Here is a 27,897-nt window from a genome sequence, read left to right on the forward strand (position 1 = left end):
TTTGTTTATAGCGCAAAAAATAAAAATCGCACAGGTGATCAAATACCACCAAAAGAAAGCTCTATTTATGGGAAAAAAAAGGACGTACATTTTTTTGGGTACAGCTTTGCACGACCGTGCAATTGTCTGTTAAAATAACGCAGTGCCGAATCACAAAATAGGGCCTGGTCAGGAAGGGGGCAAATCCTTCCGGTCTTAAAGTGGTTAAGGGGGTAAAACCCTTCTTCTTTTTTTTTTACCACTATTATTCCTTTACATTGCCTTTTAAATTTTTCAAATGCAGCAATATAGAAATTGGAGGAAAGGTTTAGCACTGGGAAACCTTTTTGATAAATAAATAATGCATTTTACTGTATATACTACTCTGCAGATCGGACCAAAATGAGGGACAAATGCGGAGGAAAGAGGGACTTTGTTCCAAATCAGTGACAGTTGGGAGCTATGAGCAACATCCCGCTCTAAATTTTATGACTTCCAGATATGACAGCATTGTTGATAACAGAAAGGACAGCGCCTGTATAATAGGGAGTAGGACTTCCATGTGCCTGGAGTAGCAGACGTTCTAAACCCAACCCTGTGTATGTATACCAACAAAGTGAGCCTAGACTCCATCAATCAGAACCTAGCCTGTGTTGTCTACACTATGCATTATTAACAGCCTAGCTGCAAGCCATGGTCTAAACCCACAAACCCTTCGGGAACTAAAGGTTTCACATTTCTGATATACGTTATCCAATTAAATCACAGCACCCCATCCGCCTTCAACCATTGTGCCACGCCGTCCAATATTTTGCCACCAACCAGTGAGCCCTTTCATTTTTTTTAATTTTTTTTATCGTGATCGGCCTTTTTATGTTTCCCTTTCTGCTTTCATTGTTTCTGGCTGTGCATGATCACGATGTACATCTCCCCACTATTTTGTTGTCTCCATCCTGTGGTCCTATTCAGCTGTTGCTAAGCAACAAGATACCAACGTCTGTTACACCCCCCCCCCCTCCCTTCCCTTCCCAATCTATAACGCGGTCCCTGTTAATATGCAGGAAATCGTGCAATCTAAGTTGATAATGTGACTATTTTGAACCAACCAGAATCCATCAGCGCCGTATTGCTGGCTGCATGAGATTTTTCTTATATCTGGCGGAGCTCAGGGAAGGGGGCTGCACATCAACTGATGCCTCTAAACTAGTCACATCGCAGCAAGCATGGTCGTCTTAACTACCCTGAGGTCACCCTGCAACCAAGAAAATAATGCCAAGGAGCTTCCTCTGGACTGGAACGTGGAGGAAGATGAACAGGGCAACAAGTAATAATTGCATTTTATTTATTTTACACCGTTTATTTGCAACAGTGCATCAAAGATAATGAATGCTGAGTTGCAATATATCTTATGCAAAAAAAAAAAAACATATATATATATATATATATATATATATGTATGTATGTATATATATATATATATATATATATATATATATATATATGTATATATATATATATATATATATATATATGTGTGTGTATATGTATATATATATATATATCTATAAATATATATATATATATATATATATATATATAGATAGATATATCTATATATATCTATATATATCTATATATATCTATATATATCTATATATATCTATATATATCTATATATATATATATATATATATATATATATATATATATATATATATATATATATAGATATTTATATATAATTTTTTTTTTTTTATTCCAATTCAAGTGTTTTCTTTTTTTTTTCTAGCTTGCACTTCTCCATTTATTTGCATGTATTGCTATTCTGCTAAATGCAGCAAATGTATATAAATATGGTATATTGCATATTAGAAATTGGACAGACTTGCATGCTTCTGGGGTACCAATTCTCCTCTATGGGATGCATTATTTTTTTTCTCTTTTGCAGCACATGTCCTTAGGTTTCCTTCAATACACTTTAATCTGTCATCAAATAAATATGGAGAAATATGAAGACCTCCATTGCTGACCTCTGCATCTGAAATTGCTAGCTGCCTGGCTGTTATAAGGATGCCGTGGCTTCAGTAACTTCAGAGATTTGGGATAAAAAATTCTGGCTTTCACTTGCTGCATGATTGTTTGGAGTCTATGGCTTAGAAGTAGTGAAGGAAGCCTGGAAGCTAGCTTTTGCAGAATAAAGCAGGCCATGCACTATGCACTCTGATTGTACAATCTCTTTTAGATATGGCTTAGAAGCAGTAAAGACAGCTTGGACGCTAGCTTTTGCAGAATAAAGCAGGCCATGCACTATGCAATCTGATTGTACAATCTCTTCTAGATCTACCATCCGCTGTGCAGTGCCAGGGCATGCCTCATGGATAAAAATGCAATCAATTGTTTGGGTTTTTCCATAGTTTTGGTAAGTCTAAAGGAGATTGGACAATAAGATTCTATAGTGTTTGGCCAACTTAGGGTCAGCCCCTTTTATACAGGTGTACTTTAAGGGGAGTGTTTCCAGTTCTAGGGAACCACAGTCAGTGCCTGTTTTAACACTTTCAGGTAAAAGCACAGTTCTGTTCATTGGTAACAGTTTACAGGAACAGTTGCGCTAATTGATTAAAACAAACAAAAAAAAATAACAATAGCACACAATCCAGGGGCAGATGGGAAGCCGATACTGATATAGCAACCAATCGGGTACCAATGAAACAATGCACCAGGTTACAATAAAAGACAAGGGGCATATTTACGAAGCACTGCATGTGACTGTCAAAAAAACATTCAATGACAGTGAATCAACTACTTTTATTTAAATCCCATGCGACAGGATTCACCTGTAGTGAATGTTTGGTGAATGCCAGTTTCACAGCTTTATAAATATACCTCTAAGAGCCAGTTCACACTACCAAGACTCAAAGTCGCCCCGACTTTGGGCGACATTGAAGTCGCCCGTGCAGCACGACTTCATCGCGGCTTGCAAACGACTTCTCATAATAGAAGTCAATGCAAGTCGCTCCGACTTCGCCCAAGAGTAGTGGAGAAAGATTATTTATTTGCACAATTGTATAATAATTGCAAAATTCGTAGAAAGTAAAAAAAAAAAAAGGTGTTTTTTCACCAAAATTTTTGGTCTTTTTTAAAATTTATTTAGCATAAAATAAACCCAGTGGTGATTAAATATCACCAAAAGAAAACACTATTTGTGTGAACAAAAAAATAAAAATTTCAGTCGCTCCTATTAGAACGGTTCCATTGCACAGCATGGAGCTACTTGTCAGGCAACCAAGCCGCCTGACAAGTCGGAGTAGTGTGAACCGGCACTTAAAGTTTAACTCCACATTTCCCTGCTCAAAGGACGCTGTTTCACCTGGAATCCTGTAAAGACAATTGGGAATGATTTACTAAAACTGGAGAGTGCAAAATGAGGTGCAAACCAATCAGCTTCCAGGTTTTAATTGGCAAAGCTTAATTGAAGAAGTTGAAGCTGGTTGGTTACTATGCACGGCTGCACCAGATTCTGAATGCTCCAGTTTTAGTAAATCCCCCTTAATGTATACTCCCTGTGGTCCTTTGTGGGACCGGTTTCAGAGTTGTTTAGAAATAAATCATATTGCTGTATTTTATATGTGTAGTGCCCTGCAGCCAGTTCTCCAACAGCTGCACAAGAAGCAAAGAGTTAGAGCTATATATTTTATGTATAATATATATATATATATATATTATTTATACACACAGTATATATATATATATATATATATATATATATATATATATATATATATATATATATATATAGTATATATCAACTTGCAGACTAACATCATGGCCATCTGAGTACAATCTACATGGTGCTTACCCTAGTGAGAGTACAAAGCACTTGGCTTTTCTGTGCCATGTTAGCAATTCTTTCTAAGTGCTGATTGTCACTATGATGGCTTGGTGGGATCCCAGATTATTTTCACCGGGAGACTCATGTTTTCACACTCTGTGACTTGCTTTTGCATTGTTACTCATTTGTAAGCTGCTCCTTTTGTTCATTCAGGAAGACTAATTACTGCCAATAATAATAATTATAACAGTACCAGCATAAAGATGTGAGACATACAGTCATTGCTGCATATTAATTCTGGTGGTAGTAGTGTTCTGGGTAACAATGGGTTATCGCATAAAGAACATATTAGGATTTGCTGTCTGCCACCTCTATCACGAGTGTTACAGAGTGAAGTCTAAATATTCTTCCTTGTATGATATTATCTATCTATCTATCTATCTATCTATCTATCTATCTATCTATCTATCTATCTATCTATCTATCTATCTATCTATCTATCTATCTATCTATCTATCTATCTATCTATCTATCTATCTATCTATCTATCTATCTATCTATCTATCTATCTATCTCTATATATATCATAGTGTGCTGATATAATTTATTTTTAACCTGTCATAGTGGATACAATAGAAGAATGCACATATATATCTATATAAGTATTCCCTTTAGAGGCATCAAGAATCTGTATTGTTACTGAAGAACTACAAGTCTTAGCATACCATGCTAGGTACTGCTGGCACGGTAGGGGAAGACCTGATAGCAGGAAGGTGTGAGGTTGTCCAAACTTGCTCTGCTCCCTTGCTGGGTATATACGTTTGATATCAGATCAAAAATGAAATGTACATGTGTACGTTCAATGTGAGCTGCTTTGGATTTCTTGTAGCACAAAGCGGTGCCCCATATCACATGTAAATACACGTGGCAATGTTACTAATGCTATGTGTAGACTCGTGGCAGAGCAGATGCCCAGGAACACATTGCATGGTGTGTACAGAGCTGATGTTCAAGCAATGCATATTTGAACTAACTGCTTACTAATACATATATGGATGGTAGAGACAGATAAATGGATACATAGGTAATGTAGTATGCTGTGCGTAGACTCAATTTAAAAGAGGTGACCAGGAATAAATTGCACGGTATGTATAGAGATAAAGCTCCCAGCAATGCACATATGAACTAACTGCTTAATCCTATAAGGATGATAGATAGATAGATAGATAGATAGATAGATAGATAGATAGATAGATAGATAGATAGATAGATAGATAGATAGATAGATAGATAGATAGATAGATAGATAGATAGATAGATAGATAGATAGATAGATAGATAGATAGATAGATAGATAGATAGATAGATAGATAGATAACACACATGGCTTGATATATGAAAATGCGCTGTTTTTGTTTGACAATCTCACTTGAATGCATAACCTGTCTGCTGCCCCCAATCTCTTTGCTCCATTTTTCACAAATCAGACTAGCAGAGGGATATCCCATGCCACGGACAGAAATCTGACCATTCCTATACTGGTAGTCACTATGGATGGATACATTGTGATACCAGATTTCACCAGCAGATGGTGCTTAGTGTGATATTTGCCCAGCACACCGAGCTAGTAAAACCTAAAGGCGGTAAACCTCTCTCTGGAAATGGGATTTGCATTATAGCTAGAGATGCTGTTTAACGAATTGCTTCTTGGAAATGCAAAACATGCAACAAAAGTATAGAAAGAATGGGTATCCTTGATATAGTGTACACCTAAGATCTGCTAGAGCTATAGGATAGTTTATAATTTGCCCCCACCCCCCACAAAAAAAAAAAAAAAATACGCACATCGGGGAAGATTTACTAAAACTGGAGCACTCAGAATCTGGTGCAGCTGTGCATGGTAGCCAATAAGCTTCTAACTTCAGCTTGTTCAGTTAAGCTTTGATAATAAAACCTCAAAACTGATTAGTTTCTATGCAGAGCTGCACCAGATTTTGCACGATACAGTTTTAGTAAATCCCCCCCTTGTAGGGATTTGTGTAATCCTGCAGAGATGACGTCACATCACAAAATCGGAAGTTGGTCTTTCCATTTTCACCTTTTGGCCTCTTATATCTATATGTGGCCAAGGCAGTAAGATTTCTGCATGCCGTATTCAAGCTGCCTATACCTGCAATAGCTATTTTATTTTAAGGGGTTTTTATCATGAACTCGGGATTCACTATTAAAGCTGAAGCAACTTTTACATCCAGCTTGGACCAATATGTAAGTATGTGCCATACCTGTGGGATCCTCGTGGAAGCTGGCTATCCCTGAACTAGACACCACTACTTGGCAGGGGCCCCATTCAGAGAACACTTTTCATTCTCTAACTTAATGCAAAGTATTCTCTGATTGAACGAGGTAGAGATCATGATGTCACCGCCCAGCTTCCCCACCTCATCCAATAAGAGAACACTTTGCATTTTCTAAATTAATATAAAGTATTCTCTGATTGAACGAGGTAGAGATCATGATGTCACCGCCCGGCTTCCCCACCTCATCCAATCAGAGAATGCTTTGCATTCATTGAGGAAATTCAAAATGTTCCTTGAATGGTGCCCATGCTGAGCAAGCAGACACCTGTATTCACAATGCAGCAGGACAGCCACTGGGCACGGGACTTAGAAGCTAGTGGTGATCATTGGAGTAGCAGGGCCTAGTACAGTGATTTCCAGCTTCTACTGAGATCCCACATGTATGGCACACACATACTTACATTGGTCCAATGTAACAATGTAAAAAGTGTCATATCTAAACTTCAGTTCGAATTTTTTTAAATATTCCACTCATTAAACAGCAATTCTAGACAGCAAATGGAAGCAATCAGTGAGTTGCTAATGCTATACAGCAAACTCTGCAACTGTGCTAAAGTGCACTCAGTTCTGTTTTTTAGCCTACTTTGCCAATCATTAAATGTGGGGCCCAAGAACTGGTTTTGTCAAAAGACCCTACTGGTGACGCCACTAAATAGATGGAAAAGTGTACTGGAGCTACAACACATAAATGGTGAAATGGGAAAGGTGTTCTTCATATTGCACTGCACTGCCCAATAAGTAAATGCATTTGACTTTTTGTTGCATGTGCTCCAATGGCAGAAGTTGGCTAAGGCATGCTTCTAGATATAAAGAACATAGCTAAATGTGACACACAGACTGCCCCCACCCAAAACAAAATCAGAGATACTCATTGTTTGAGGATTTTTTTTTAAGGTTTACTAGTATTTGATAGAGGCAGATATATACAGGCCCAAGCCGGAAACTCTACACCATCAGACTTTTGTATTCATGATAAGTCATGGCTGTATAAACACAGTTGCAAAGTGCTATTATAGGCATTTCTAATTATTTCTGCAGCATTAGGAGTGAGACTTCATGACAGTCCTGGTACAGCCAAGAACTCATCTGCAGCATTAGGAGTGAGACTTCATGACAGTCCTGGTACAGCCAAGAACTCATCTGCAGCATTAGGAGTGAGACTTCATGACAGTCATAGTACAGCCAAGAACTGTACCACCACTGTCAATTTATCAGCATCCACCTACAGGCCCCAGCTAAGGCTTATATATCCTGGAACCATTTTGGATTTTAAATTGTTAGCTTTTATGTCTAGGGCTCTTCCACTTTCATGCTACGTCGGTGCTGTATAGACAGATACACTGAACCTAATTGTGCAGTTACATAAAGTATATTGTTAAAACTACATTAAAGGCTGACTGCACTACGATGAGAAGAAAAGATCAGCTGTGGGCCAATAAAGCCAACATTGCAGGATAAAATTCACATAATTTCAGCAAACACCATTTTCAGTGTCTTGAAGGCATACAGTATTGCACATTATGTTACCTTTGGGAGCAATCTGGCACATTGCAATAATCCTGACTGTGCTGTACAGTGCTTTACAGATCTTATCCACTAGATGGCGCAATTTCAGAACTTAATAGCAAGAAGACTATTCAGCAATCAGCAAGCACAGCAGGACAGGAAACAATCCAGAGCACATAGGGGTGATTATTTCTAATCCTGCCAGGATGTCTTGGTAATCAAATATGTGCTCCCCCCCCCCTCTCTTTTCTTTAAACTGAAAAAAATAAACAAATAATATCATTTTGGTGAAATCTTTTTCAAATTATGTTTAATTTAGGTTTCCTATTTTAATTTACATATGATTTAAGATTGGTGTTGTCTAGCACAGAAATCACCTCTGCTATTTGCATTTATACTGCCTTTGCTGAGTAATCTGATGTGGAAAATTCTGGGTGCTGATGCGGTTTGTGAACTAATTTTGCACTGTAAATGTAATTATAGTGTAAGTTCACCTTGAAGGGATAAGAGAGTGGGCATGCAATTGTTCACTAATTAAAATATTTTCAGAGAAAATGAAAAGATGAACTAACACCCTACACTCTCCCCACCCTATGAGCTCCAGAATAAGCGAATATTTGCGAAACATATAGAACAGATTACCACCAGGCTGTCTAGCCCCATGCCTCTGCTTTGGGTCTGATTGCAGCTCAGGCATCTTCATTGCTTCTGTGTGGCCTTTCATTGGCTTGCGTGACCTATACTTACCAACTACCACTCATCCTCATTTTTATTGTTTGATTTCTATTAATATTTTAAGATGTAACCTAGTAAAATGTGTTAATTTTTATATATTGGTGCCTACAAAGTCAATGTTTTCATGTCAGCTATTGTTGGTTCTCCTCTATAAGATCTTTGCCATATTGTACAATAATTTGGTACTTGATGTACCTTGAGGTACTTGATGTACTTCTTTAATGGCTTCTTTATTACAATCTAAACAAGTCCCAAGTCCTGTTATTATGTGGTGTAAAAGCCTTATAAAGAAAACATAAAACTCCCTTTACTTTCCTTGACTGAGCTATGTGTCTCACACAGCTCCCCCTACCAGACACTGCAGCTCACAATGGGAGGGTTTCAGCAACAGAGACAGTGCTGTCATTCTAGAAGGCTGTGGGAGGGACTAGGTGTTGCCAGGTGCTGATTGACAGGTTACAGGCTTGTAAATCAGTAGTAAGAATGCTAATAGCCACATCCCAGCAACACCTTCTCATCTTACTATAGCACAAGCAGGCACAGCCTATGTGAAAATGGCAACTATGCTCCGAATCCAGGAGCAGTGCAGCATTGTTGCCACCCCCATCACAGGGGGCTGCATTAGGTGGATAAACAGGTTATTGTGGGGCTTTGTAGGGGGGCTAAGAGAAAACTGTAAGGTTGATTTAATAAAGGCAGGCGGACTGTGCACCTTGGAAAGTGCAGTTGCCACAGAGAATATCCAATCACATGCAAGGAAAATAAAACAAAAAAGTTTTTTTTTGCTTGCACATGATTGGATGATGGAAGTCAGCTGAGAAGTTCTGCTCATTTACTAAGCTCTGGAGCAACTGCACAGAGTCTATTTGTTTTTAGTAAATCAACCTCTGTAAGTGCAGATGTATGTATGAAAAAATGCAGCATTTCTTTTCTTTTTTAATGGAAGGCCATAGTTCTGCTTTAAGCACGCATGGATTCTAAGAATTAAAATTTTCAAGATTCTGATTGTTGTAGATGGCAAACTATACTCTAGCATTTTTCTTGGGTTCAGAAATGACTAGGACAACATGTCCCAGAGCCCAGTCTACCACCACACAGGTAATTGAACATCTGGTGTAGAGGTTGACTGATTATCGGTGCGGCTGATTATGGGGGGGGGGGGGGCGATATTCACTTATTTTGAAGAATCAGTATCAGTCACAGACTTACCGTTATTACTGATATTGCTTCAAGGGGTTGTACCCGGGTGATGCCTGCAGCTGCCTTTTCTTGTTCCGTTTTTTTAGAGCCGATGGTCGGCTTTCTTGTAATAACAACCAATGCGTCTAAGCAGCCGCTCCGCTTTTATTACAAGCAGTGGGAGGTGACACCCCCTCCCGTCGCCTTCAGCTACTTTGCCCGGGTCTCCTGTCCCACCAGGGGGCCCAAGTGATCAGCCGGAACGTTGGAAGGCCCGAACTAAGCTGGAATGGGCTCTGATTTCCGATGTAGTAACCTGGAAGCAATGTCATGACATCACTTCCGGTTACTGGAGCCCTAAAGGTGCCAGATTTAAAAAAAAAAACTACAGTATTTTTCAAACAGTGAAACGTAGCATTTTGAATGCTTTTAAGTGCAGAAGAGGGATTTGGGGTCTTATAGACCCCAAATCCCTCCATTAAGAGTACCTGTCACTGCCTTTTTCCATCACAAGGATGTTTACATTCCTTGTGACAGCAATTAAATTGATAAAAAAAAAAAAAAATTAAAAGGACAGTGTAAAAATAAAAACGTTAAATGTACAGAATATGGGCACATGATATTGCCTAAATGTAGAAGAAATGGCTGCACTCCAGGTGTAATCAAAATCCAGGTTTATTAGTTGAACATCCCAATGTGACTAATTTGGCAAGGTAGACGCGTTTCACACACTAGTGTGTGTGCTTAATTATTACGGTAATGATTAAGCACACATATTAGTGTGTGAAACGCGTCTACCTTGCCACATTTGTCACATTGGGATGTTCAGCTAATAAACCTGGATTTTGATTACACCTGGAGTGCAGCCATTTCTTCTAGATTTGATTATCCATGGAGGCGAGCCGAGGCGTGCACCGGTGTGTCATTAGGCTTCTGGAATCACCTAGAGCAGTGAGTTCTCTTCCTTTCCACCTGATATTGGCTATTGGCCGAAAACTCGGTATTGGCCCTGAAAAACGATATCAGTCGACCCCTAATCTGGTGGACTTAAAATTATCTCTAACAAATAACTCCTTTTCCTCCGGGATTTCCTCCATCTCTATTGGCGGCACAGCGATGGCACTGTTCTTTTATATCCCTGGTGCGTCAGGTCACAAAGTTCCAATGTAATCACAATGGCAGTGTAATTCCGCCTTGTGCAGGGTAAGACTGTAATTTTGCAAAGCACGCCTTGTAATACTAGCTTGCATTTTTTTTTTTTTTTTCAAATGGCATTTCAGAGCCCAGCCTGAGCTCAGTTCTGTATTATTCATCTGCTGTAAATAAGTAAGAAATCATTGCATGCTGAGGAGCTGAGCATAAACAGAATCCCTTTGTGCCCTCTCCATTGTGTGCGCTCCAGTCTTTTTCTTCACCGAACAGCAATATTTTTTCTTTTTTCTTCAATTCCAAAAAGGAAACAGTGTTCTAAGCAACAACAGAAGCTTGCCTGTGGCTGTTCTCCCTGCATTAACAAAAAATAACAGCTTTAGTTTGTACGCTTGGTAGAACACAAAAAGCAATCATGAAGACAAAGAGATATATTGCACAGAGTGGCTGTAGTGCGAGTTTTGTCCCACTAGATGGCAGTGTGGTTAAAGTAAGCTGCTTACTGGGAGGCTCACTCACAATGCTGTTCAAAGCTGGATATTGCAGCAGCAAAGGTATTTGAAATAGGTTGAAATAAATAAGAGAAAAACAAAGGATAATTAAATGTATTTTTAAATGCAGCTAGCGTTAGACATGTGTGCTGACAGGGAACATGTTGACAAGATTTAAAAACTCAGTGAGCAGAGGGATGAGCCTATGAGTCTTCTGCTGCCTCTTTACTGGCCAATAAATACACTAGAATGTGATTTGATCTGTTGATTTGTGCTTCAAAGGAGGATGAAGGTCTTGTTATGATGTCTGGAATAGGTGCTGGGATCACAAAAGGTCCTGAACAAAAATACAGTTTTGTTTGGGTAGGTAAAACAGCTTTTCTTTATGTATTTGAAGTGTAAATAAATTTAACAGTTTATCTGGGGTTTGGCTTCTGGGCTCATCTCCACCATCCTCTAAGGGGGCTTGTGATCGGATATGGAAGGACGTCAAGAGCACAAGTCCCTGCCGTGCTTCTTCCCTTCCAGAACAACAGCCCACCTGCTTGAGGCTTCAACCCTCCACCATCTTGTGCCCTCTCGATACCAGAGGCCTCCTCATGACATTCCTGCTCCTCAACCTTTAGGCCTCTTTCACACTTGAGCGACTTGTCCTCCGATTTGGGAATGCAAAGTCATATGACAAGTCATACTCCATGATTTCCAATGAGTACCATTCATATGTATATGACTTCAAGTCGCAATGACTTTAAAGTAGTCCCTGCCAGGGCTGCTGTTAGAAATCGCGGGGCCCCGTACAGACTACCTGGCAGGGCCCCCCCAAGAAAATATTAAAGATATATTTAGCTAAAATTACAACAAAATCACTATTAGCAGACACAAATATAACATAACTCGCATAATTCCTGCTAAATCTAAAAAAAAAAAACTATGTTAAATAAAAAAGAAGATGAGATGAGAAAAATATACAGGCTGGGCAGTTGGAGCTCAGTGATCAGAGAGGCAGAGAGAAACAAAGTTACAATTTACAAATAAACTCCTGAGTAGAGATAACATTAGAGCCAGTGCTGGGAGGGGGGCCAACACAAGGGAGGGGATTAGTGAGGGACAACTGTCTCTTTCTCAACAGATAAAAGCTGATAGCAGGGAGAGGGACAGATCAGATTCAGGTGCTGGAGGAAGATTTCTGTATTTGTTGTCCATCACTAATCCCCCTCTCTGTGTGGGCCCCCTGTGTGCTCGGGCCCCCTACAGGAGGGCTGGTGGTCCCCCCTATCAGCGGCCCTGGTCCCTGCACTACCTTGGGCCAATTTTAATGCGTTTTGAGTTCCATAGACACAGGCATTGCGTCAAGTCCAGTCAAAATCATGGCAAAAAAATTGCGGTAAAATTGCGGCAAAATCGCGAGACTTTTAGATCGGACAAGTGTGAAAGGGGTCCACACAGAAGTAGGATTGCTGCACTTTACTGATGGTAGTTGAAATATGGCAAATACAGTTACATCACATCGACATACTATCCGGGTTCACTTGACATTACATTGTCTGTCTCATATAGTGGCCAATTCGCAGCAGTCATATGTAAAAGCATCCAACATCACATATAGCAATCCATCTTCCCTAGTTTAGTCTCTCTCCACTCAGGGACAATGGTGCTCACTCAGAGGTTCTGGCTCACCTTAGGCTGCCTGTGTCCACTCACCGTTCCTTGTAGATAGTCCCAGGCCCTCCAGGGGGATAGCGTCACTCCAGGGAACTCTTGGCCTGGCCTAAAAGGCCTTTTGCAACCCTTCCCAGCCCTCAATACCATAAGTGTCTGGAAGTCTACAGTTGGCTCTTCTGAGTGCAGGTCTACCCCCTCTTCCTTTCCTCCAGCCCTGTCTAGCGCTTCCACTTTCTAACTACATCTGCCCAATGGTGGGGTCTCTGGTTCCCATACCCCAGTTGCACAATGACTTCTCTCCCAACTTGACTTATATGTGGGCACTAACTCACCCATTACATCACTACAGGGGGGTTCTAGATCAAAAGGGACCTAGCACCTAATCACCTAATTCCCTGCAACCACACTCTCTTCTACGACAGAGCCACATAGGGGCAGACTAATGCACAATGTGTTCACTGAAGTAAGATTGGTTGCATTTTAAGTAGCTTGGTGCAATATACTACAATGCATAGCAACAGGCTAAAATGCATATAATTTAATTAAATATTACTTATGACGTGCAAAAGTAGGAAACAGTGCGAAGTGTTCTTCCAGCGTATGGCACTGCCCCTGCACAACACACACTAGCAGGTGGGCATTATAGGAAGCATAACAGGTGTGTGAGGGTGTTATTGGGCCCTTTAAAGTACAATACAGCAATTAAATGGATTCCTTTAAATCCTCTTTGTAACTACTATGACAGACAGCCGTATTGGCCAATAGGAAGGTGAGGGAGGTGGGGGGGGGGGGGTATGCCAGTCTTGACACTGCAGGGATGTATCATTATTTGCATATTAAAGCTCCCATGATTTGGGGTTTCTGGGATACTTAAGAGAAACTAGAGGTTTTTGAAGACACCTCTAGATGCCGGAACTTCATAAATGTTCTCAGTTTATTGGGTTGGCAGAAATGACTGGTGTACTTTACAGTTCTTTATACTTGGTTGTCTATTACTTAAAGGCCAATAAACTTTAAATGGCTTCTATAAGAGTTATTAAACACACTTTACAGGTGCAGATAAAAGGTTTCAGTCGATTACATAATGGAGACTTTCCTATTTCCTGTCTTAGTCCTAGATAAAAGAAAGTTTTTACTTCTTTCTTTTAGTTATGATGACCTTGTGCTTTTAGAAGCAGACATTTGATCCTGGATTACTTTTTATGCAACTCTGGAAGCTTTGCCCAAAAAGACAGCCAGTCAGTATTGCCTGTGGTCAATATAATTCCCCATTACTGACTTACCATGCCTTGTTCCTCATTGTGTATCTGTATAGAGGAGGTCATCTTGGTAGAGGAGGCTTTACCTTTCCATGTCAGAGCTTCTCCCCAACGATGACTGATGGGTTAATGATGAGGAAGCATCAGAGGAGGCGATGGTAGCACTGATTACCAGAATGAATGAATTAGGAGCAGGGGGATCCTTGCACTACAGTTCTTCAGGTACTGCTTCCTCTGCAGCAAGGAGAACAATGAGCACCACAGTGGAGATACTACCAAATCTCACAGCAGATTTGTGAGACAGCAGTACCTCAGATGATCGAACACTGCAGATATACAGCTATGAGACTTAAGACAAAGAGCTGGCTAGGCATATTATTATATATAAAAAAATAGTGAAATACAAACATATGAAACCACACACATAGGTGTATCACCAGTAGCACAAATAAACACTAAAATAATAAAATCAGTGATTCAAATATTAAACAACTTCCAGACTCGGTTTCTGTATCAAGAAGAGTAAATAAGCAATAACAAAATATGCAAAATATAAAACATACATAAACAAGTGAAGGTAAGATTGTCCCATAAATTGTCCATCTGGTGATAATAAAGTGAGAAATCAAAAGAAATCCAAAAGAATCCACAAAGTAGTGAGTCCAGTGAAAAACCGATTAAATTTAAATCACCACAAAGCTCCACCACTGTAATGGATCATCACTTCCCACTCCCATCAGATGGTAACTCACCAAATAATAGTGACCCCATTCTCATGGTTAGGCAAATACCCTTAGGTTAAGAACGGTATTGCAAGGTCCTTTAGTAAGCCTGTTCGCTCCTCCACCCCTCTTGTGGTACTTATCACTTTGTGAGGGTACATGAAAAAAGAAGGGTTCCACTAGTGTAATATACAGTTGTTACACACTCAAGTATATATTAAAATTAACTACAATCCACTCACATGTTAAAACGTAATCGTAGGCATTAAACATATGTAATGGACATGCGATCTTGTCCCCATTGACCTCACCACCTCCACTCTGGGTACAGATCATCCAGGGATCATAACTTACTCTCACTCTGCTAGTCCCGCTGCCGTAGAGTCACGCCCCAACGCTTTTCATCACTTCCGACTTCGTCAGAGGGGCACCAAGTCTGGGAGTTGTTTAATATTTGAATCACTGATTTTTATTATTTTAGTGTTTTTCTGTGCTACTGGTAATACACCTATATGTATGGTTTCATATGTTTGTATTTCACTATTTTTTTTAGATTTTTCTATATTTGAAGTAGAAGCATGAATTGTTAATTTTTTTTTTTCCAAATGAATTGTTAATTTTTGGATCACATTTGAGTTTACTTAGCGCGGAGGATTATCACTTTTATATTTCAATATTATTATATTTCAGGAAGTATCCAACACACATTGTACATTTTCAGGGTGCTACTTAGGGACAATTACCTATGCTAGATGCTCTCAATAGGATAGAAAATCTTGATTCATTTTAGGTCAGGTGCACATTAAAAAGTAATCCTTCAAGCACAATTGGTTAAATTATATGTCACTATAGCTGGTCATACATTATAAGATTAATCTTGCTGAGCTCATGGGCTGAACAAGAAATCTATTGATCCCCCATTCTTGCTAAACATTTTGGATGGCGGAATCTCCCCTGCTGGCTATTGTATTGTATTTTGAAAGTCTGCATTCGATGCAACCACTGTTGGGCCAATTATTTTCCAGCCTTTCAAATTTAGGGATTTTGAGTGGGAGGGTGCTGACAGGGCAATCTTTCTCCAGATTCATCAAGAGCCCGTGTATGGTCAGCTTAAGCTACAAGAGACTGCAGCGGTTGGGGTCTACTCCATTCCATGCATGAATACCAATGTATCAATGCTGTTGCTAAACATGCTCTATAACTGTAACCCTGCCCTTTAAAAAGAACAGAAGAGCAAACCTAAGTCTATTGTTTGTCTAAGAAAAATCATGAATTTCTAGTAAAGCAATACACCCCATAGGCTAACAACACAGAAAAGAAATCAACCTGTGATTGTTTTTTGTACATTTCCCGCTTACGAATGATTACACATCATTGGAAAAATATTCCCTGCTGCTTTGACCCATTGCAATCAACTGACAAAGAATGTCTATTTCACATGTCCCTCCTCTCATGGATAGCTCAGGATCGGTGGAATGGATATGGCATTCTCATGAACTTCAACCCTCATTGTGCTTGGAAGATGGGTCTAATTTAACAGGAAGACCTGTGGATATAACAAAATAAACATACGGCTCTTCTGCACCCCTGCTGGAAATTCTCTTACAGTTTGCCGTCTTTGCAGAACTCCCTTTCTTGCAACAGCTGGTAACAGTTCAGTAATGATCCCGGCCAATGGGAAGAGAATCGAATTACACCCATTTGGCACAGGTCATTATGCTATGCTTCCTGAAATTAGCTTATAGGTGTAATTAAGATTTGTCCTGCTTCCACTTTTAGAAACTGACAAATAAACTTCAATTAGGAACTCATCCAGACTCATTAGTTGATTTCTCATAGATGGGTAATTAAACTGTATGTAAAGCTTCACATTTTTTAAACAAACATGTTATACTTACCTGCTCTGTGCAATAGTTTCACACAGAGCGGCCCTGTTCCTTCTCCTCTCGGGTTCTCAGCCACCGCTCTTGGCAGCTCCTGTTCACGGTGCCCCCCTAGAGGAAGTGCTTCCTATGACGGCCCACCTGTGGGCTTGCTCCCATGCCATGTTGTATGCGTCCATAGACACAAACAGCGCAGCTCAGCCCTGTCCCGCTCTCTGCTCACAGAAGAAATATCATCCACTAATTCTTGCATTCTGGAATCTGGTGTACGTGCATAAACGTCCGTGTAAGGGAGGTCTAACATTGAAAACCCAACAGCTTTATCACATCCTCAACAATTATTGGCATATAGGTGTAACTGTATATGTCCGCATATATGAATTACTATCCTTACAATATAAATCAACAAGCATGCGTAAATTGGCATAACCCCCGGCTGCACTAAATTGCAAACCACCAATCCCCAACGCAGGATACCTACTTCCACAGCAATCATTGGTTGCTAGGAGCACAGGCATTCTAACACCAAGGACATCATGTGCGTGCCCATCCCCCTGCAGCCTACTTCGTCCCGCCACCTGCCTGGCTTAGACGTGGCATATTGCTAAGTTACAGGGGTACCTGAAGGGTCATGTGATGTATGAAGACACTCTGCTTGGGGCTTTTGATGTATGGGGGTACTATGCTGGGGGCACCTGGTGTAAGGAGGTACTTTGAGGGAGCCATCTGATGTATAGGGGTACTCCGCTGTGGGCACCTGATGCAAGGGGGTACTTTGATGGGCGCACAAGATGTAAGGGGCTCCTGATGTATAAGGTTACTCTGATGGGGGCACCTGATGTAAGGGGGTACCCTGCTAGGGGCACCTGATGTATAGGGATACTCTACTGGGGGCACCTAATGTATAGGAGTAATCTGCTGGGGGCAGCTGATATAAGGGGGTACTTTGATGGGCGCACAAGATGTAAGGGGGAACTCTGCTGGGGCACCTGATGTATAAGGGTATTCTGATGGGGGCACATGATATAAGGGGGTACCCTGCTAGGGGCACCTGATGTATAGGGATACTCTGCTGGGGGCACTTAATGTATAGGAGTACTCTGCTGGGGGCAGCTGATGTAAGGGGGTACTTTGAGGGGGGCACCTGATGTAAGGTGGTATTTTGAGGGGGCACAAGATGTAAGGGGATACTCTTCTGGGGGCACCTGATGTATATGGGTAATCTGTTGGGGGCACTTAATGTATAGGAGTATTCTGATGGGGACACCTGATGTAAGGGGGTACTTTGAGGGGGGCACCTAAAGTTAGGGGATACTTTGAGGGGCACACCTGATGTAAGAGGGTACCCTGACAACACAAACATGAGATTCAGACTTCTTCTAAAAGGAAATTTTACTGACCGGACCTCCTTGCATTTGAATTCAATACCCCTGCTATAACTAGTAGTAGTAAGTTGCATACAGCTGGACTTATTATGTAATGCTGAAGACTTTTCAACACTAATCCAAGTAGCATCTTCATCTCAAATGAGTATTAGTAACATACCTCATCGAATGCTATAAATGTTGAGGTGCATTCCTGATTCATTAGAACTGAAAAGCAACTTAGATGAGCAGCAAAACATTTTCAACATTACATGACAAGATTAATTGTACATTACTAACTGTTACCAGGTACACCATGACCTGAATAAATGGGAACCTTCGAAGAGCTTCTATCTTTTTAAAATGATGGGTTAAAAAATGCAACATTAACAATGCAAAATGGCACTTACACATTATCCTTTCTCATCCCATTTTACAAATGACTGTTTATGTTCTGTCGCTGTAAATTTTTTGGCCAGATCCCTGTTAATACTGAGTAGTGATACAACAGGATTACATATGTGTGAAACACACTCTTAGCTGGGTGTGTATGTTCATGTATAATCCCTTGTGCTGAGAGATGCCTCTAAACTTTCTGGAATGGGGCCTATAGTTGCTGTGGGATAATTGAGGTTTAAAGACCAATTTCAGAACCTCATTTATAGTACTAATGCTGGCCGCTTGACCGTCAACATAGTCAAGTTCTCTTTAAGAGCCACCGCTTGTACTCTATGATTATAGTCTGATGTGCACAAGCAGGATAAGCTACACAAGTGCTGATGTAATTACATCATTTTATGTTGGAAAAGCAGCAGTGGATGGACTGTTGAGTGAAAGATTTTACAGTTGAGAATATGGCCTGGGGGATTATTATCCATCACTTAAAGGGGATGTCCATTTTGTTTTTTCTGATACACTTCCTCAAATTGCTGATTGTAATTCCCTCTTCAAAAGCTCAAACAGCATCCCACTGTTGTTTACTTTACTCCAGGCAGATATTAACCACTTAAGCCCCGGAGGATTTGGCTGCTAAACGACCAGGGGCTATTTTGCGATTCGGCACTGCGTGACTTTAACGGACATTGCGCGGTCGTGCGACGCTGTACCTAAACGAATTTGGCGTCCTTTTTTTCCCACAAACAGAGCTTTCTTTTGGCGGTATTTGATCACCTGTGCGATTTTTTGATCACGCGCTATAAACAAAAAAAGAGCGTCAATTTTGCAAAAATAGCAATATTTTTCCCTTTTTTTATATGAAATTCCCCCCAAAAAAAATGTAAAAATCAAAATTTTTTAACATTTTCGGCCAATTTGTTTTATGCTACCTATGTTTGGTAAAAAGAAATCGCAAAAAGCGTATTTTGATTGGTTTGCGCAAAAGTTATTGCGTTTACTGACTAAGGGAAAGATTTTTGTCATTTTTGTTGTTTTTTTTTTTAACGCGTAATGGCGGCGATCTGCGATTTTTTTTGCGGTACTGCGACATTGGGGCGGACAGATCGGACCCTTGACTGACATTTTTGACACTTTTGGGGTTACCAGTGACATTTCTACAGTAATCAGTGCTATATATATGCACTGTTACTGTAAAAATACACTGGTAGTGAAGGGGTTAACTTTATTTGAGAGGGAGGGGATGTGTGTGTCCCTAGGGGCGTGATTCTTACTGTGATTGGCTGTGGCTTCAGCTGTATGCAGAGTGATCAACGGATCTACATAGTAGATCCATATGATCAGCTCTCATACAGAGGGGAGAATGACAGGCAGCTTGTTTACACAAGCTGCCTGACTTTCTCCCTCTCCCCCGCCGATCGCAGAGTGGCCGGCAGACATCGGGTCCGCCGGTCACACGCGCGGGGGGGTCCGTGACCACGCGGGAGCGGGAGCGCGCCTCCGGCGGCGCGCGCTCGCTCCCTAGACCCTCAGAAGCTAGTGACGTAGCCCTACGTCACTTTGCCTGTGAGGGGCTGACCGCCGACGTAGATCGGCGTGCGGCGGTCGGCAAGTGGTTAAAAAAGTGAATCGAATGCAGTTATAATTTATTTTAAAAAATGTCACCGTGTAAACATTTGAATTTCAATTGATGTCATCTTCTTGTAAACCTTTTTACAGTAGAGCTAAGACTGAGAGAGAGAGAAGGGCAGAACTGTGGGCCAATCAAGTGCTCTGCAGTGCACATGTACTAACAGTGTATATGTGCTGACAAGAAAAAGGACTTCATCAATATGTTTCTGCTTCTTTTCTCTCCAATTACAGACCGGGGATGGATTGACAGAATACAAATGCTTTGGGGGGGAAAAAAAGCTCCCATATGCAATATGTATTTCAAAGGTGTATTTAGTGGTCTAAAGCTGGATACACACTATCCAACTTTTGTGGTTAGATTTCCTTCAGATTTACCTTTTCTATGTAGTGCAAGGGCCTGCCAGATTGCATACAAATTGAAAACGTTTAGGTTTGACCTCATATTATATGGTTTTGGTAAATCTAAAGGAAAAAGTCTTCAGAAAATCTTATAGTGTGTATGGCTACTAAGCGTGCTCATGTGTGCTCATTATGTTTAAAAAGCTGCAATACCAGGTTTCACCAGCAGGTAAAGTCTAGAGCAGTCATTTTCATCCAGGTTTCCACAGAAGCCCTGAGGGTTCCTCAGAAGGCTGCTAGGGATTCCTTACGTTGTGGATGCTTGACCTCATATCTGATAGCACCTGCATAGTTCGGGGCTAATACCTCTCGGTAGAGCCATTGACTTGACACTAAAGATCTTTTTATTGGTCTGTATGGGTGACATTCTGACCAATGTAAGGGGCATTTTATTTACTGATCCCAGACTAACTGATTTTTTAGCAGGGGTTTCCCGAGACTGGAAATTTATTTTAAGGACACCTCTGGGGTAAAAAGTTTGAGATTGGCTTTGGGTTCAAGATAACTTTTGGGTTTACAGAAGGGAAGGCCAACAGGTGCCAGATTTTTTAAACACTGATGCTCATTGCCTTACATAAACATATGGCCATCTACATCCAGGTGTCACAATCACCAATGGGCACTGTACACTCCCTGAGAAGAACTAAACTAAATGACTCTGTACATACACACAGCACCTAATAGAGAATTGCAGTTCTGCAGCTGTAGATGAACTTCTGCATCCACCATCAGTTTACAGGAGCACTAAAGTTTCAAAAGAGCCCATTTCTAAAAAAAGCTTGGCCACTCAGTGATAGCGATTTGCAGGTCAATATTAATGTGCTCATAGAATCAACAGCAATCTACAGCTAATCAGAGCGGCAAATGCTTATCGACTGCTCACGCATCACCAAAAAAATAATTTAGGATTGTTTTCAGCAGTGGAATAGGAGGGGAATGGGGGAACAGGGGCTGACCCCATGGGATGAGGCATGGTCGGGGCTTTGGTTTCTTGTATATTTTAGAAACAGCTTTTTTTAGGTTGTTTGTGTAGGCTATTTTCGTCTGCTAGGAGCTTATTCTCCCCTAACAATTTTTTTCTAGCCTAAACTTATTTTTAGTTTCAATACATTTTTATTGCAAACAATAAGAGTCGACACGACTCCTTACTACTTCGGGGGCGACTTGTGCATTACCATGCACCACGACTTCAGGGCGACTTGCAGGGACTTCACATAATGGAAGTCTATGCAAGTCGCTCCGAGGTCGCCCCGAAGTAGTACAGGACCCTTTTTCTAAGTCGGAGCGACTTGTGTCGCTCCTATTAGAACGGGTCCTGTAGCGGTCAATGGACCGCGAGGGAGCGCGACTTGTCAGGTTGACAAGTCGCCTGACAAGTGGCGCTAGTGTGAACCGGCTCTAATAGTATCACAAAATTTCAGTATTAAATAAACAACAAGGGAGCAATAATAATGAGTTAACTTCAGAGGTCCATGACCTGTGTAAGGTGTGTAAAAATTTCAAACGAAAATGGTCATACATTATCACTGATACAAAGGAACAGATTCAAATTATATTATTGAGAATAAAAGCTTTGAGCAAAAAATAAAAAATAACAGATCTATATAACTCATCACATGGAAACTGTTCTACAATTCTAGAAATATTGTATCAATTGGTTCAGTAGGCCTCTAGAAACAAGACCCTTGGTTATAAAGAATAATGTATAAATAGTACTCACAAAAAGGCAATGTAAAAATGTTTGGAAAGAAGATTGAGTCAGAAAAGAAAGGATGGAAAGAAGAAGAGAGGAAAGGTAGCCAAACCCTCAGAAGCCTCACCATCCACACCATAGTTCATACTTTACGTGATCCAGGGAATACCCATATAGACCGCCCAGGGTTCCCAAATTTCTGACAGGGTGCTTAACATTTTTTTTTGTGCCATTATCCAGGAGCTTTTTCTTTTGGCAGCAACAGTGGATACCTTGGGTTGCTTCCAAGCCTTGGCTATGGCCAATTTAGCTCCCAGAAAGATGAAAAAATTAGAGACTGAGTGGTTTTAGAAACCTTGGATACAGGAAAATTGAGCAAAGCTGCTGAGGGGGACTCAGAAACCTGACAGCCTGTAACTTTGCAAATTAGATAGAAAATGTTATTTCAAAATCCCCTAATCCCTGGACATTCCCACCATACATGTATCATCGACCCAGGTAGCCTAAACTTATTTTTATATTGTATACAAGCAAGACTAATGCCTCGTACACACGCAACGATTATCGGCCGACCGATCGTCCGACTTTTGTCCAGAGTTGTGTTTTGTTGGTTGGAATGTGCCTAGACTGCACACAAATTTTCTCTGCCAACAAAAATCTACTTCAGAAGTGATGTCATGTGCTGGTTTACTTTCCGTGTGTTTTTTCTTCTGTGAGCATGCCCAGTCTTGCTCATCAGATTTTTTTCTGCCAAAATCTGTACTGACTGACGGAAAATTGGACGTTGTGTTGACGGCCAACAAAAATTTTATAGCCTGCAGACCAGATTTTATTCGGCCGAAAAGTCGGAGTCGGTTGTCCAAAGCATCATACTAACAAGCCGAAAATCGGCCGATCGGACGTTGGCCGAAAATTCCCGGCCAATAATCGATGCGTGTGTACGAGGCATTAGGCTTGCTATAGGTGCTTAGATTCCTCTTGTTAAGCCCACATCCATGGTAAACTGTGGTTAGAGGAATCCACACTGCTGGTTTTTGTATTCAGACAGTCAAAGCACTCACAAACAGTACCGAATACCCGAAAAGTGAATGTATCCGACTGGATGCATTCACACTGTACAGTTGACAATTTGCCACCTGACTTTTTCGATTTTGAAGTCAACCATCAATCATTCAAACTTCTGGCCATGTTTGGTCAATTTTTGTCAGTTTCATTTTGTTTATTTTTTGATATCTGTTTCTCATTGGGGAGAATTTCTTTCACTTCATTTTCCAGATACAAAACAGGATAAAGGTAGAAATCTCTTAAATGTGAGGAGAAATCGAGTCTTAGACAGTTGTCAAGGGAACATGTATCCCAGTGGAAGGTGACCTCTCTAGAAGCTGTTGTTCTATTGAAAAAGTTAAAGTTTTAGATTTCCTATTATTTTCTGACCCAGTGATATTTGTCATAATAGGATGAGCTGGGGTTGCCACCTCATCTCTTTAAAACTGAACACATACTAATTACAAAGGTTCTGTGGCTGATTAAACACACTTAGTGCCTTATCTGCCTTTATCTGCCTGACAATCTGTGTAATTCAAATTTGTTCTGGTTTCTAAGGCCCCTTTCACACATACGGTCCGTTTGTCCATTTTTCATCCATCCGTTGACGGATGAAAAACGGACATCAATGCATCTCTATGTAAAAACGGATGACAACGGATGATCATCCATTAACATCTGTTTTCATCCGCTTCCGTCAAAGTCCGTTTTTTGGAACAGATGAATGCCCTATTTTTCATCCGTCAAAAAAAAACGGATCGGATGAAAAACGGATGTAAATGGACAAATGGTCAGTTTTTCATTGGTTTTTGCATTAGTAGTGGATGTAAAAAAAAAACGGATGAAAAGCGGATAAAAAACGGATGCAAAAACGGATGAAAAAACGGATGAAAATCTGATATATTTTGACGTGACTGAACTGATGAACTGAACGGACCGTATGTGTGAAAGGGGTCTAACGGATGAGGTGTAAACCCTAGGTTGAGTGAAGCTACATGTTTGGCAAAGGGGCTAGGATGCTTGTGTCTTGACCTAATATGGCCACATGGCCATGGCCTGCAGCTGATAGGCCCAGCACTGACAAGTACCTTCTGGGATTGAACAGACATGGGTCTGGATTTGAATCTAAGCTAAACCCGAGCTCACTTATGGTCATAAATAGAAAGGGTGACTCTTAACAGTGGGCACATGCACAACAAAAAAAACCTGACACAGGGTTCTGAACCTTTCTCATGCAATCCACAGCTAAAACAAAAAGTTTTGGGCTACAGATACATTTTAACTTGGTCACACATTTAGCACTTACCCACGCTGGGTGATTTGTACAATGCCCAAGAACATTTGACCCCCAAAGTTTAGTTTGATGACTCTGTACCATGTTCAGTGCCCACTTGAAGAGTTGGTGTAAAGTAATAATTAAACCCTGCGCTACCCTCAAAACAAATAGTGGTAAGTGTATAAATAAAAATTGCAGCTGCTGCTCACCAAGTAAAAACTCAGAAGAATATATAAAACCAAATTAACACAGTGCTTGCATACAAAAAATCAATTATAAGTGAAGTAAAAATACAAATGTGACCCAAAAAAATTAAAATAACTGTAGATACTGAATAAGTGTCCAAAAACTACTTCAATGCAATAAATTTGCAAAACAGTGTCCAAAATAAGTGATGCATCAATAAAATGTAAAGTGCTCCAGTGCAGATATAAAACCACTCGTGCTCCAGGTGACTGGGACCCCTCCAGGAACCCTACTCACCAGAAAATATGGACCCTGGCTAGGGTCAGATAAGCCTGTAAATGAGTGGATGTAGGAATACACCAAAGCTTCTCCTTAGCAATAAAAGGGCTGGATAGAAATTCGGTCCTAAATGGCTCCAAGCAATATTGCCAAAAAAGAAGACCAGTGATAGTGAAGCCCATTTGGAAATTTTTTTATATAATAAAAGCCAAAATACATACTCACAAACGTGGTATAATAAGAGCGAGATAAACTGTAGGTGCTTCCAGGAACGCCGCTACAGCGTGCGTTCCACGGCTGGCCAGGAAGTAAACCGGAAGTTACGAATCCAAGGTGCCGTATCGGAAATACTTATTTTGGACACTGTTTTGAAAATTTATTGCATTGAAGTAGTTTTTGGACACTTATTCAGTATCTACAGTTATTTTATTTTTTTTTGGGTCACATTTGTTTTTTTACTTCACTTATTATTGATTTTTTGTATGCAAGCGCTGTGTTAATTTGGTTTTATATACACTTGAAGAGTTGAGCACAGGCACGGTTCAGTTGGACTTGGGCACAGTTCGCATTTGTGTGAGACAGGGTTGATGATGTAAATGTGCTTGGGCCTGGCCCAATATGAACAACTGTGTCTAGTGTGAGTAGAACATTAAATCTGATTGTACAATCTCTACACAATCTCTATTAGATTTACTAGCAGCCATGCAGTATGAGGGTCTATCTAAACAATCTTTTCCACCTATATGCATTTAGGTAGGCCATCTGTTGGCATAGATGTAAACATAAAGTAACGACATTGTAACGTGTGAAGTCATCTTTTGAGCTTACTCTTCCAATCAACATTTTGACTGCAACAGCTAATGTTTTTTGAGTGAAGATAGTGTCTCCCATTTCCTGACCTGTGCCCTTTATGTTGGCTGGTTGAGTGTGAGGGAGCAAACTTTAGAAATGCATGCTCAGCAATCTCCTATCCATTTTATTTCCTCACCACATATCTCCCTCCCCTCCCTCCTTAGTTTGACTTTGTGACATCTGTTATTGTGGGGGATGCTCATCCAGCTTACAAGTAGATGGACTTAGTCCTGTTTACCATGGGTAACTTTTTGTTATCTGTAGTTTGACCTGTGCTGAGCCCTTGGTTTAATGGTCAAGTATTAATCAAGTTTGGGTCATCCCTGACTATAGCCTTTTCAATCAAACCTTGATGTTGTCTCATTATTTATCTTTTTATTTAATATTTATTTATCCCAGCATTGTAGTTATTGTCAATTTATGACTGCCATGTTCCATCCAAGGGTCTGCTGGCATTATTGAGGACCCTGCAGATTTGACACAGTAGAGGAATAAGAAAAATAGAGACTAAGTGCCAGTTCACACTGAAGCGGCACAACTTCGGGGGGCAACCTGTGAAGTCCCGTGCACCGCGACTTCGGCGTGACTTGCACGGACTTCATATAATAAATGTCTAGGCAAGTCGCTCCGAGGTCGCCCCGAAGTAGTACAGGACCCTTTTTCTAAGTCGGAGTGACTTGTGTCGCTCCTATTAGAACGGGTCCTGTAGCAGTCAATGGACCGTGACGGACCGCAACTTGTCAGGCTGACGAGTCGCCTGACAAGTCGCGGCAGTGTGAATGGGTTCTAATGGTAAGCAACAGCTGAGATTCCTCCCTAATTACAGCCTAGTACACATTATGAGACTATTGGACAAATAATCGTTCCTTTATTTTTTTCGCATCCTAGACTCGAGTTTGAAGAAGAGGTTAAAAAAAAAAATTCTCGTATGATAGAATAAAAATTCAGAAGTGATGTAATGTATTGTATTTGCATTGTATTTTCAGACGAAAACTGTACTGAGTAAATGAAAATCATATGATATGGTATTTTTACGAGAAAAAATTTTGTGTTTGTTCCTTTGAAAAATTTCGGACAAAAGCTGTGTACTAACCATTAGATTATCATATGATCGCGTTGTAAGCATTATTTTTTGTACACAATTTTTCTTATGTTGTGTGCGGGGCTTAAAGGAGTTGTAAAGGCAGAAGGTTTTTTTATCTGAATGCATTCTATGCATTAGGATAAAAAGTCTTCTTTGTGTAGCAGCCTCCCCAGCACCCCCTAAAACCTACCTGAGCCCCATCTCTGTCTAGCAATGTCCACGAGTCCCTCGTCCGTCCAGGACTCTCTTTCCTGATTGGCTGAGACACAGCCATGGCGCAATTGGCTCCCACGGCTGTCAATCAAAGTCAGTTAGCCAATTAGGAGAGCAGCTCGGCTCGGGTGCCCCCACAGCAGGCTTCTTGCTGTGGGGGCACCCGACAGGAGGGAGGGGCCAGGAGCAGCAAGGAGGGACCTGAGAAGAGGAGGATCGGGGCTGCTCTGTGCATAACCAACTGCACAGAGTAGGTAAGTATAACATGTTTGTTATTATTATTTTTTTTTTTTATAAATGAGACATTACAATCACTTTAGGGCTTGGAAGGCAGGGTTACTTACAACCCTTACTAAGGGCTAGTGTCAGAGATACAGAAGCTATTTAAATGGAGACACTGCTTTTACATGAAGTGTCCTTTAAAAAAAATTGTTCCAATGCGTGTCCATTAATAATTTAAGGTAACTGTAAAAATAAATAAATAAAAATGTAAACTGAAGTGTGTAAGTGCCGGTTCACACTAGTACGACTTGTCAGGCGACTTGTCAGCCTGACAAGTCGTGGACCGTCGCGGTCCATTGTGTAGTACAGCATCAGTTCTAATAGGAGCGACACAAGTCGCTCCGACTTAGAAAAAGGTTCCTGTACTACTTCGGGCGACTTGCATAGACATTAATTTTATGAAGTCTGTGCAAGTCGCGCCGAAGTCGCGGTGCACGCGACTTCACAGG

General features: G+C 40.6%; 1 protein-coding gene across 1 annotated transcript in view; it reads left to right on the forward strand.

Annotated features, from left to right (window-relative positions):
* The first annotated feature begins 1,082 nt into the window (after window positions 1-1,082).
* The window catches only part of HUNK (hormonally up-regulated Neu-associated kinase), a 133,227-nt gene continuing 106,412 nt past the window's right edge, over window positions 1,083-27,897 (forward strand). Inside the window, exon 1 of the mRNA XM_082246282.1 lies at window positions 1,083-1,303. Within this exon, the coding sequence (XP_082102408.1) occupies window positions 1,203-1,303 (101 nt within the window). The 5' untranslated portion in view covers window positions 1,083-1,202. The remainder of the gene's footprint in view (window positions 1,304-27,897) is intronic.

The sequence above is a fragment of the Pelophylax lessonae genome (assembly GCF_965119305.1).
Source record: "Pelophylax lessonae genome assembly, chromosome: 2".
Classification (NCBI taxonomy): Eukaryota; Metazoa; Chordata; class Amphibia; order Anura; family Ranidae; genus Pelophylax; species Pelophylax lessonae.